The sequence below is a fragment of the Jatropha curcas genome, chromosome 6, assembly GCF_041381405.1.
Source record: "Jatropha curcas cultivar XTBG-Jc1 chromosome 6, XTBG_Jcur_1.0, whole genome shotgun sequence".
Lineage (NCBI taxonomy): Eukaryota > Viridiplantae > Streptophyta > Magnoliopsida > Malpighiales > Euphorbiaceae > Jatropha > Jatropha curcas.
In genome coordinates, this window is record NC_143156.1 from 3,848,540 (window position 1) to 3,862,261 (window position 13,722).

The 13,722-nt window shown below is 29.4% G+C and overlaps 1 protein-coding gene across 1 annotated transcript; it reads right to left on the bottom strand.

The window, feature by feature from the left end:
* Positions 1-1,881: 1,881 nt before the first annotated feature.
* On the bottom strand, positions 1,882-4,734 carry LOC105631588 (Aldolase-type TIM barrel family protein). Its single transcript, XM_012213758.4, has 6 exons — positions 4,404-4,734; positions 3,720-3,932; positions 3,288-3,383; positions 2,736-2,881; positions 2,403-2,622; positions 1,882-2,312 (listed from the first exon to the last, which is right to left on the bottom strand). The coding sequence occupies exons 1-6, from the start codon at positions 4,536-4,538 to the stop codon at positions 2,124-2,126; spliced, it is 999 nt and encodes a 332-aa protein (XP_012069148.1). The 5' UTR covers positions 4,539-4,734; the 3' UTR covers positions 1,882-2,123.
* Positions 4,735-13,722: the final 8,988 nt, after the last annotated feature.

Genomic DNA, 13,722 nt, shown 5'->3' on the forward strand with positions numbered 1-13,722 from the left:
TTCTTTGCTAAAGATAGCTTGTTTAGGTTTTTTTTTTACCTGGACGGCCATTAAGTGATGACCTTTGTATCAACTTAATTAATCCGTCAACTTTCCAATAATTGACCTTTTAACGATCATACTTCATCCAAAGAATCTATAAACTTAATTTATTTTCCAAACATAGGGCTTTTCGGCCATCTTAACTGTTTTTTAATAGTTGTTGACTATTTTAATAATTATCATGTGTTTTTTAGTAGTTATATGTTAATAACAGTTAGCAATTAGCTATTTATTAAGCGGTTTAGAATAAAAGTGTACGGTAAAATAACCATTTGATGAACTATTATGAAAGTAGAAAACAAAATAAGATAAGTTATGAGTTTAGGTATCATAAAAAATTTATAAAATGCTAAACGTTAATAAAAATAAGAATAACGTATCACGAAACACGACCTAAATTTTAAACGCTAGAATAAGATATTGTTTTAAGCTCGTCAAAACACTAAATACGACTTCCAATATTAACACGAAACTGGGCCATAAATTAGCAATAATGACGTACTTTTCTTTTCATTTCAACTAACTCCCTACATAATCATTCCATCACTCTAATAATTACTCTATTTTACAATGTCATTTTATATATCAACTCTTTGGTTATAAAACTATTTTCATTTTAGAGTTTGTTATTATATCTTTTCATAAATATTTTTTTTTATGATTTAAACTTTTAATATTATAGATATTCGCTAAATTTAAATATGTCTTACTGTTTGAATCACTTTTTATGTATTATATTGTTTAGATTTCTATTAAAATATAATTTATATTGAAATTAACCTAAATAGAGTGGCTAACTAATAAAATAGTAGTAGTCAAAAAATATTATGTATATACCCCAATTCAATTTTATAAATTATTCACTCTAGCCATGTATAATGTCATAATATCACTTAATAAATATATTTTAATGTAGAGACGGAGCTCTAAGGAGACTTAAGGGCCGTGTCCCCCTCGCCCCCAAAATCTGAGAAAATTCCTTGTGAAAAATTACATTTTAAAACCCTTTAAAATATAGAAAATTGTATTTGGTCCCCCATAAAAGTTTAATAAATTTCATTTGGCTCCTCAAATAAAATTGTCCTAGCTCCACTCCCGTCTCCTGCTGTATATATAATTCTTTCCACTAAAAAAATTCAAACGCACAATTAACAATCAATAACAATTCATTTTCCATCCAAAAAAATAATTTTAAAAAAATTAAAAAAAAAAAAAAAGATTACAATTATTTATACGTATACATCCATTGAACTTTGAAGGAATTACCAGAACTGAAATGAGTGGAAATTGAGAAGGGTTCAATCCTTATCTTGGAAAGCTATCCATTATTTATTGTAAATTGTTGCAGAAAGTGCCATTTGGAGTTGAACATCTCTAACCAAAATTGCAGCAATTAAGCGTTGGAGACATTTCAGAGGATTTAATCACAAGTATTGGTTGGTCTAAAGGTGGTGAAGATTATGAGAAGGTGAAGCATATTCTAAGTGTTGATCTCTCTTACTTCAAACCCGAACAGTAAATTACTTATCGCCTCGAGATTCTAGATTGTAGATTGTATGTATTGGGATACTGTCTTTTATATTCTGTTTTTTGTTTTCTTCTTACGTCAGCTTACAATATAATTTGGCAAAGTTTAATATTGTCTTCACAGTTTCTAAATATTCAGCAATTTGTATTTTGTTTTATAATTGTAACAAATTCAATGATGAGGAGTTCTTGAAGTGTCTTCGGCTGGGGTATCTTCGTCTTCTTCAAGACCTATGGTCCAATTCATTAACTTGTATCGAATTCTTTCTTTTGTTTTTCTAATTATAACAAGTTCATGAAAACAGAAGAAACTTATGGAAGAAAAATTTTCACCAATAGATAGAGAATTCATTGACCGTCATCTTCAATCAATGACAATGACAATTTGTCTTCAAAACATTTTTGTATAATTTCTTCAAGATGGCAGGACTTCAAACATTTTGTCAAACTCCGTTCATGGCATTATCCAAATCGAGTGAAATTGCAAACTCAGTTCATCTCTTACCAGAAAAGGAATTAGCCAGTAATCTGGCGGTAGGCCGGCTGCCATTGAATTACTTGCTGCTGAGTTCTTGCTGTATCAATTGTTGAGCTCCTTCAACCAACATTTTGACAACTTCACTTGCAGGAAGAATCTCATCGATAAGTCCTACGCCTTGGCCAGCATACATCGCCATGCTTTCTATATCACCGGTTGTCGTCCTATTTGGAACAGTGCCTCCAAAACGGCGAATCTCTTTTTCCTATAAGGCAATATTATTATTAAATAAACATAATTATTCTTATTAGAAAGGTATATGTATTTAAAAATGTAAAAATGAAAATATTCTCACCTCGCCATTTATTGTTGAACGGCCAATAACAGGTTGGTTGATCTCACTCTCGTGAGATGGGAGAGATTTCCAGTCATTGAAGAAAGGTGTTACTAGAACACGTTGCGGTGCATTAGGCCACCGGGCCCGACCAAACACATTCGTATGCTCAGTTTTACTGAGTTCAATCAACTTCCTCTTGTATATCGGATGAGCATAGCTTTCCTCAGCTGCAAGAAACCTATAAATAAGGTTTTAATTTCTGAACTTGAAATTGTACAATGATCATTAACAACAATTCAATTTTAAGGTTTCAATTGCACTGATTTTCTGCCTGAATGAGTTGCATCATACCTAGTGCCCAGACAGACCCCTTGAGCCCCAAGGGCCAGTGCGGCAACATAACCACGTGCATCCACAATGCCGCCAGCAGCAATTACGGGTATACCCCGGACGCCAACAAGATCAACTACCCTTGGCAATAACGAAATTAAGCCTTCCTGAAGCATATGATCAAGACAAGCACAAAATAGTTCAATATTGTTGAAAATTAAATTTAGCAGGCATTAAACAATTTGTAAAACCATTAAAGCAATAAGAGTGAGCTTATCAACATTAGAAATGAATAGCAGTACCAACTGCCTACGAACGTCGAAAGAGACACCTTTCATCAGGTGAAAAAATATCTTTTTGCAATGACCAAACATTAGGACAATATTAGTCGTGAGAAAAAATTTATATTGTCATAAAATTCCGAACAGTGAGAAAAGGAAAGCAAAACAGCAGGAGCCAGGAATTATTTTCAAGGTTAAATTCATCATACTTAACCCACCAAAACACAGTCTAAAGAAACTATAGAGCTGCAAATAAACAGAATTAAATTTGGAAATATACAAGCTAACATACCTGACCAATTACATGCCCCCCAGCTTCACGACCTTGGACAATAATTGCATCCACACCAACACTAATGGCTTTTTCTGCACCTTCATAACTCCCAACCTCAACCAGATACATGTTTATTAGTTAGCCATTCCAAGAAAATCATAAGGCGAGCACCCACAGCTACAGTTGAATCTAACAATTTAGTTTACATAGAAAGACACTTGCATCCATGTTCAACACCATAACGCTATGATTGATTATATCAATTAATAAACTATTTCTCGTATTATGCATTGATAATAATCTCATCTGACATCTATGGTTATTTGTCATATTTAATTGTTAGATTCATAATAATTTCGATATGCAAGATAAGAGTAATAAAATTTATGCAGGCATGCCTTGCTCACTAGAGTGGAGGTACTAATTAGAACATGAGTATATTATACTTACTTGGGGAACAACCTTGACTCCAGCCTGATGAGCTTTGAGTACAAGCTCCTCTGAACAATCACCCCAATAAACTTGCAAAACTGCAACTTTCTCATCCAATATGGCCTTTACATTTTCCTCATGCGGAAATGCCAAAACAACACCAATTCCAAAGGGTTTGTCGGTTAAGGTTCGTGTTTTCCTTATCAATCCCCGTACATAATCAGGTGACTCCTGTTACAAGTTCTGAGAAAATCACCTCCTATGCTCTTTTCTTTTTATATGAAGAAAAAGATTTTATGCCTTATTTTTTTAAGATTGAATTTTATGGTCAATATTAGAATACAACTCAAATGATGCACAATCTCCACACATTTAGTTAAAGTTTCTAACTTTATCAGCTTTTTAGCATGTAAGAAAAAATTTCCACCTGAAATTGAAGGAGACTAACCAAAATTATGCTTCCCTTCTTTTTTCGCTGTAATTTGTTTTTATTTCCAACACCACACCCCCCCCCCCCCCCTTTTTTCTTAATTCCAATCGCCAAGCAATCAAATCACTTAGTGCACAGATAATGAACTTGACAATGGATTAATTAATCCAATTTACACCAAGATTAATTAAACTGAACACGATGTTAACATATACTTCAATAATAAATATAAAGCAAACAGGGGAAAGAAATGGAAAAGAAAATGCATATACCCAATCAGGAGCTCTCAGGAAGCCAAGACCACCAGCATTAGCCACAGCAGCTACAAGCTCTGGACCAGAAATATCAGGTCCTAATGGTGCTTGTACAATCCCATATTCAAACCCCAAAATCCCTCTCCAAACCATTTCTTTTCTCCTCTATCCAATGAACAAAAAGACACTTAAATAGTCAACTATAGTTTTGTGGGTTTTTTCCTATCAATAACACATAAAAATTTATAGAATTCAGAGTCACAGAAGACAGAATAAACAAGAAGAAGAAGAAGAAGAGAATTTCTCTTCTTTCAGTTTGACTGATTTGACTATAATCTGATAGTTATGAAATAGATAAATAAACAGATAATAAATTCTAATCTAGCATTAAGCATTGATTATGATTGAGATGGGGTTCGTAAAGCCGTCGTCCGACGACGTCGGTTAAAATAATGAGATTCTTAACGTAAGCGACGACGTAGTTTTGACATTTGCTTTGACCATTTGAATATTAAGCGGCTGCTGTTACGGTTTTCATGCTTTTCAGGGACATAAAACTGATTTAAATTTAAAATTCATCAAAGAAAATTCATAATAATACTGTATCAGTTTTCTTTTTACTCAGATCAATTTTCATCAATAGAGTTATAAGCACAAATAAGATTTAAAAAAAAAATCTCAAATGTTCGTCATAAACTAAACTATTTGTCTGCAATAAAGGAAAAATAGTTCAGAATTACGTAAGAAAAGGGAAAAAACACTGAAACATAAAAAGATAATTCGTCTTAAAATACAAGATTAGGGATCTAAAAATACAGACAATTCATTCTTCCCAACTATTTTAAGTTATTTAAAAAAGAGAACTTCAAGACATCTCTTATGATTTTAATAGACTCTTTTAATTTTATGAATTTTTACTGTTTAGGCATCCATCCTTTGGGATTTCAGATGTGGTTTCTTTTCAGAAATGGTTTCATTTGAAATTCTCCATCTTTTGTTTGAATGCTTAAGGCCCAGTTTCTCAATTGTGACTTTGGGCTTTTCAGTTAAAATAGACAACACTAGCAGTTGGGCTATTCTTTAAATAGTAATGGACTTTGATAGAGCTGATCCCTGGACCTCTTAGTTTTTTAGTGTCAAAATGGATCATAGCACGGGAAATATTGACACGGAACATGATTTCCCTAATAAGAAAATTAAACAGTTAAGATTAAGTTTAAATGGATTCGTATCATAAATGAGTGACTCATACACGGTATGAGTTTAAACGGTTATATCATGGGTTAATTTGTCTAATCCGTTTATTTAAGGGTAAAAATATAATTTCATATATAATATGTATATTAAGGGGTTATAAATGTTACACGTATTGTGTTCTAACCCGTATACGATCTATTTAACTAAATTTAGTTGAATTTTTATTTTGTATACTCATTTAATTAAACGGATTGCATTTATCGTATTTATATCATTCATTTAATTTTTGTGCAATGTTCATATATAAATATTTGACATGCTTATAAAACAGATTACATTTTTGTTGACTCTAATCATGTTGCATGTTAAGTAAATTTTTGTTCAACCTAACACGCGAAACCCATCTTAACACCCTATTTCGATATTTGAACCTTAATCTATGTGTAGTAACTTATTCTTGTACGTCCAAAATGCCTATGTTCCCAAGTTAAATTAGCATTTCCACAAAAAAAATGCGTGATAGACAATGTTATGGATTGAAACGCTATCCAAGAAATAGAATATTAATATAGGATAGATGAGAAAACAGAACATACATTTTTATCCATTTCTTATAGTTTTATGAATGATGTTTGCATGTAAAACAGCAAAAAGATTGCTTCATCAGCCGTCAAACTGGCTGAATATTTCGTTAAATGTGATAGCTAGAAACTTGTAGGATAAGTGTTTGAATCAATACTACCATTCACAATTTAATAAAACATAGAAAATAAATATTTTCTTTTATTATTATTTAGAACGGTAAATGAGTGGAGTTGAGCTTTAACATTTAACTCTCTTGTGTACTCAAATTTCAACTTAATTCGATTTCAAAAAATTGAACTCAAATTTGGTTCATTTAAAATTATCAAAACACCAACTTGAGAATTCAAGTTTGAGCTCACTTGTAAGTTTTATAACGATGGTCGCGATCTCCCTTTTAAAATTCAGACTCGACTTATTTGTTAAACAAGCTTGGTAAATAAGTTTAAACTCAGTTCATTAACCATGTTAAACAAGCTTTCAGAGTGGAGTTTTGAATAATTCATGAACATGCTTGACTTATTTACAACTCAACTCTTAGCTTGGGTCAAATTCAATTTATGATAAAATCATTTATACTAAAATTAGGAAAAATAACAATATTAAGAGAAGGAAATTAAGCACAAATCATCAAAAAGAAAAGCCAAGATAACCGTTCTTTTTGGGAGAAAGTATTGACAAGTGCTAAGTCCAAAATAGAGAATCAAATGATGGTAGTTGAGAAAGAGAGGAAGCCATGTTTTACTTTTGGCATCATTGCTGGATTTTTGCCCATATTAGTGTTCTATGCTAAACTACTTTCATGAAATGTCCTCACTTTTTGTGAGGTATGAGTAATGAGTGGCTAAGCTTAATTGCCATCCCCCAATTACACCATTTTCATGTGCTCTTTGCAAATAATTTACTCAACTTGGATCCCCATTTGCAGATGGCAATTTGAACTAAGGTCTAAGAATAAAAACGTAATTCGTACTCTTCTTCGTATGCAATATCAATTGAATACTTCCACAAGACCTATGCTCATGTATGTTTTTTCGGTTTTGATTACTTTCCGTTCATCCGTGGAGCCAAAGGGGCTAGCTCAGGAAGAGTGTGCATTTTGGAGGACAAACTCATGACTTAGAGTTCCACTAATATACTTTACTTCGATCTACATTTAAATTTAAATGAATGAAAACTCAGTTTATATAAGGGGAAAAGTTTTTAATTTAAAGCTAACTAGTCATATGGGATATCCTTTTTGGTGCAACAAAATTCAACAGGACAATGATAGGGTAGCCAAAGATCTATGGAACCTTATCATTCTAACTTTCTTTGTACATTTAGGTTCTCTTCTAAAACTATTGGAACTTTGTTCAAAAACCCCATTGTTTCATTTTCATAGCTATTAAATTCTCACACTAACCTAAAATTGTCAAGAAGCCAAGAAAAACTGGGCACCAGTTCCAATCAGATCAAAGTGAATTTACATAAAATAATACAAAGACTGGTTAAATCAAGTTACTGGACCCAGACAGTTGACACCATTTCAACCTCTTTGGAATCTATAATTGTACTAAATGATCAAGCAACAATTGAATTTAATAATTATGAAATGATATTTAGAAATCTTTCTTAGTTTAAATAAAATAGTATTTAAAAAGTCAAGTATGAATAATTAATGAAAATAATGTGCTGGATGGCACTTCCTGTTATAGGAAAAATTAATAAATTTATGGTTAAAGATTAGCATTTTCAGATTTTTTTTTTTTTTAATGCCTCTTTTGCAGACTCGAATATATATAAAATTTCATAAATAATATTCATCAGCCGTCAAGCTGCTCATACTCCAAGGTGATTATGGTGTAATAAAAAAATGTCTTTAAAAAAATACGAGCGTGATGTCTCGTGATACGAGACAGATATTCAATAATTAAACTATTGATTTAAAAACTAAGTTATTTTATTAAAGAAATAATATCTGTTCAAAGACGAATTCTTTTTAAAATATTACATAAAATAACCCTTTAACTCAAATAATCTTTAGTAAATGAAACTTTTATCATTTCATAAGGAAAAATTCTTAATTTATAAATGAAATTAGCGAATAATGTTATTGTTCGTGATTTCTTAAAATTATTTTGTAATATATAAAAAAACTCTTAGCTACGAATTTGATGTAAATAATCAGAGAAGAAGCATTAATTAAACATTTTAAATATGAGATCTTTTATATTAGGAGTAACATAATTATTCAGTACTACAAATTATTGAATGCCAGACTCACACGATACTCTCATGTGCTCCCACGTGATATTATTATAATAATAATAATAATACATTTTTTTAAATATTAATAAAAATACTTCATCTGATATTAAAACAAGTATCCATCTTGTCCTGCAGAATTTACAGTCTATAATTCTGACAAGTCATTTCCATAATTACTTCGGTAGGTTTCTGAGTGCTGCTCTTAGGTACAGTGTTAGTACTATTATTGTCCTTTCAGCTATGAGTATTTCATAAACATTTTTTTTTTTTTGACAATATTTCATAAATAATATTAATCTTAAATGCAATAGATTGATTATGATATAATGAAAATATATTTACATTTTTTTAATTTTAATATGGATAAACTGATTTCAATATCCTTTACAAAGTATTATGTTGACATAAATTAATTAAAATATTTAAAGGGTATAATTTTATAAATTAAAGAATTTAATTACTTTATAAGACAGTGTAAAAAAATTTTAAAATTTTTTCTTCACTTTGACTATGAAAAATTTCTTTTGGCCCCTGAATTTTAAAGTATAACTCTGCACTAGCCATAAAACTTTTTTTTTTTTTTATGTATCAATTTATATATTTGGCATATATATATTTTAATTTATTAAATAGAAAACACATATGTGTTGATATATTAAAGAATGAGGATATATATATGTATGTATATATATACACATAATGAGGATAGCAAGCAAATTTTTTGTATTATGTTGAAACATTGAAAAGATTTATTGGGTCTAATAGTCATTATCTTGGTATTGAATTAATTGTCCATTTGTTTTGTATGGCAAAGGCTTCACCTAAAAGATTTAAATGCCAAATTTATGTGACTTTGACTCGGACAAATTTGATTAATTTGCCTTCTTAAAGTTAAAGCAATACTCACCAGAAATTAAATAATTAAGATGGATGATAAATAATATTAAGCATGCATATTGATGAGATTTGTCTCTGAAAATCAAATTAGATCTTTTTTTTTTTAATTTTGGCTCGTGAATCATGAGAAAGGACAGAACAAAATTATGAATATATAAATTGTTTATCATATAAACTAGAGATATTTGATTTGGTTGGCATTTCTACTTATACGAGGATCGAGAGATCTTAGATTCAATAACTTTTAAGCATAAATGTCTTTTTGGTACTCCTAACGAAAATAAATCGTGGTCTATGCACAATTCATTTTCAATACAATTTGCATTTTAGAAAACTTTTGTTTATTCGATCTGTAATGATTTGATTCAAACCGTCAAATATGGGGAAATTCGTAGAAAATTAAAATGTTTTACTTGTAGTTCAGTCTTAAATGCTAATTTAATAAATAAAATATATAAACTTATATAACAACTAAAACAATCTCGATATTACATTTGATCAATTAATTATCAACTATGTAAATATAAACGTATAGACATAAAAGCAATTTTGTATTCCAATGGTTGCTTACAATAAAAGCATAAAGACATAGAGAGTTTGAAAGGAAAAGAAAATGCTAAAATGGGTATTTGTTCACATCAATGTAGTTAAAGTGTTATCTACAATAGCCAAATCAAAGACTAGTATAAATTTAAATTAGTTAATTAGAATATGTATAATAGGAAAATTGGGTGTCACTCTTTTGGATCATATGTTGAAAATGCATACAAGTTGTATATTAATCGACCTAATGTTAAAACAACTAGAAGCCAAAGAAAGTTAGGCATGAGTTGTGTTAGATCCTATGGTCATTCCAAATGTGATTCTAAAGACAAGTTAAATCAAGAACCCAATTCAAAATTATATGTCTTTGATAGATCAAAATGACAAGTCGGCAATTGCTTGCTCTTCACCATCTACTGTATATTTTCAGAAAGTGATTGTCGTTTTATTTTGCATAGTTTTGCATTTGTAAGGGATCAAATTTTGGCCGGCAAATGGATGTCTTCTGCTATTCTCCTTTCTAAATGCCAAAGAATATCACAATAAAGGAAAGAAAAAAAAAATTACCTACACCCAGTGTACAGACCGGCCCTTCCATATATCAAAATAAATTTTTTGATTGAAAATGAAGACATTTAGAAAAAAAACATAAATAATTTTTAAAAAAATTCTTCATTAATTGATTTGGTATATGAACGGGCCTATATGTATAGGCATGTCTTATCCTATAATAAAATGCTGAAGATACATCCTGAATTTGATGATTAAGCTATACTGCCATGAACATTGTAGAAGAAGTATAGAAAAATAGTTTAATGCCAGTAATGTTAAGTTATTGGCGTGTTCCAAACATAGCCCTACTCTTCTTTTTTTTTCTTGAATATTAATGGCTTAATTAAAATTTTCAATATATATATATATATATATATATATATATATTTTTTTTTTTTTTTTTTTGTCATGTATCTTAATAATCGTTCCGATGTCTAAATATTTCAAACTACCATGCATGAAAGGGAAAAAAAAATTACATTTTAGTCACACAAAAGAAAATTGTTATCCAATGGTGGCCAAGACCTCCAAAATTTTATATATCAAACGCTGACCAGGAAATGAGTAAGCAAGAATATAATAAGTAATTAATTAGTTGTTCAAAATATATATTATAATATGTAAATAAGAAAAAATTACAGTATGATCCCTGCAGTTTGCGAAATATATTAGTCCGTCCCATTTTTGTTAAATATATTAATTTGTTCTTATATTTTGCTTCCGTTACACTATTAGATCTTTCGATCCAATTGTTGCATATTTTCCATTAAGTCAATAAGAAAACACATTAGTCAAAGGAGATATATTAAAATATCATACTAAAAAAAATAACGGTGCAGTCTTTATGGTTTAGACAAATACAACTAGTCCGTCCTTGTGTTTTTAAAATAAAAACAGTATTTTCGTTATTTCATAAAATACTTGACCAAAAAAAGATGTAAAAATTAGACAAAATGACCTTATAGTTATAGTCTGATGGAAGTAAATATAAAAACATTTTAATTTATTTTCTAATAAAAATAGGGACAGACTAATTATATTTTGTAAACCATAAAAATCGTACCGTAATCCTCCCAATATATAATTGGGGTAGGTTTTTGATACATAATCCTTATGCTAATTGGAATATTGCTACAAATAATTTTGAAGGTCCAAACGGTTCACATGTTACAATCACAGTGGATTGCTACTTTTCTTTTCTTTTCTTTTTTTCTTTTTTTTTTTTTTTTTTTTGAAAGTACTTTCTATTTATTAGTAGAATTAATTTTGGGTAAGTGTCATTTGAATAATGGCAATGAGTTGTTGGCCTACATTTTCCATAATAGTAGGCTAAATATTTGGCCTAACCCGCAGCTACAATTTGTTAATTGGCTGATACGTATCCGTCATAATTATATTAGTAGGACACACTGATTTTTAGTTTTGCTGTTCCTTTAATACAATTAATACTAATATTGGCATGTATAGATCCAATTGGCCGACACATTTTTTTGGAGTGTACGTACATGTAAAATATATATTAGGTCTAATACATAAATTTATTTCTGTACTTTATATAAAAAAATTTTATAACACCTTAAATTTTTACTTTGACCAATTCAATATTTCAGTTTATAAAATTTTCCTTTTTCCTTTATTTAACATTTTTCATGCGTTATAATCTTATAATTAAGAGAGATAATACTATGAGGCAGAACTATCAAGTGTCTATTTAAGATTTTTTTTATATGAAAAAGAAATAGAAGGAAATTATATTAAAATTAATAGAGCGGACCAAAAAGATATGTTTTGTCAATTATTTGAAGCAACTTATTAAATAAAAGTCATCGTCACACGTGTGCGTTGATATCATCGTATATTTTCCAGCTATACTATACTATACAGGTTGGTTTATCATATGATCCAATAAATGTTTTATGTGCAGTCCATTCAATTGTACAATGCAGCCGCAGTAGATAGATTCTTTCTATATTACTTGGTTTTATATTTTCAGAATTGTTATTGTCTAGTTATTACACAAGGTTTTTTTAATAGATTAGTAATTTAGGAGTAATTAAGGTTAAATTTTATCTTATAATAAATAATTTCAATTTAAGAACCCTTTTTTAATTATATATCAAATAATATGTATTACAATTCGAGTCATGGTTACTGAGAAACAAACAATTAACTTTCTCTTCTAGAGTTTTTTCCCTTCCATTTTATCCAATAAATAAATAAATAGTAAATAAATCGAATATATATATATATATATATATATATATGCTAAAAATAATGACAAAGTTAAAATTTTGATTCTCTTTATTTAATATTATGTTCTTTAGAATTTTTTTTTGTTTTTTCTTTATTTTTCTATTTTTTATTGCATAACTTAAGGTGTTTTTTTTAAAAAAATTTAAAAATCAATATTTATTTATAATTATTTGTTATATTGGAAATTTAGTTATATGAATTATACAGCTTTAAATACTGAAAGTTCATTGAATAGTACTATTATCCTATTATATAGTTATTAATACTTTAATTATTGAATTACTTTGAAATATTTATTTAAATTTGAAAAATAATCTTTCCTTATGTATTTATAACTATCTATCTTATAATTATCAATATAATTTTTATAATTACCGTGCATAATACACTAATTAATTTTTTAGAAAAAAAAATTATTACCACTGCAAACAGTAATAAATGGAAAAGCAGAATTCAGATGCAGTTAAAAATCTGCAAGATAGATAACTCGATCAGACAAGCAACTATTAAGTATTGGGCAAATGGCTAGAATAAGGGTAAAAAGAAAACAGGAGTACAAGTGATGGCTTTGCACGCAGTGATAGTGAATACACGTGTATGGTCCCAAATAGTAAGCATTCGAAACAAGTCAATTTGTGCATTAATGAGAGACATTTCCTGTGAGGAAGGTATAGGTGGACATCAAATGCGTGTCCCGAATCAAACCATATGGCCATTCAAATCTATGACTTCTTTTTGAATTATTTGGCTTGCTTTTTTGTCGTTTCATGACATTCTTTGTCGTACGCATCCCTAAATTAAAATTGAATTCTTGGTAGGGTTTTGATGGAGCCCCTCCATCAACCCTTAACAAATACAAATGATTGCCATAGAGTACACATTCATGTATGCATTCACCAAATAAACCACATCCCTTTCTTTCTTAATTAATTAAGTGGTCCAAATGAGATTTCCTGTGTGGCTCTACCTAATTAATATGAGTTGGCTATAGAGTAATTAAGGGTGCCAATTCAAGGCTATTCAAATTAGGGATAGGTATTCTGACTCATCAATTCAGTCCTAA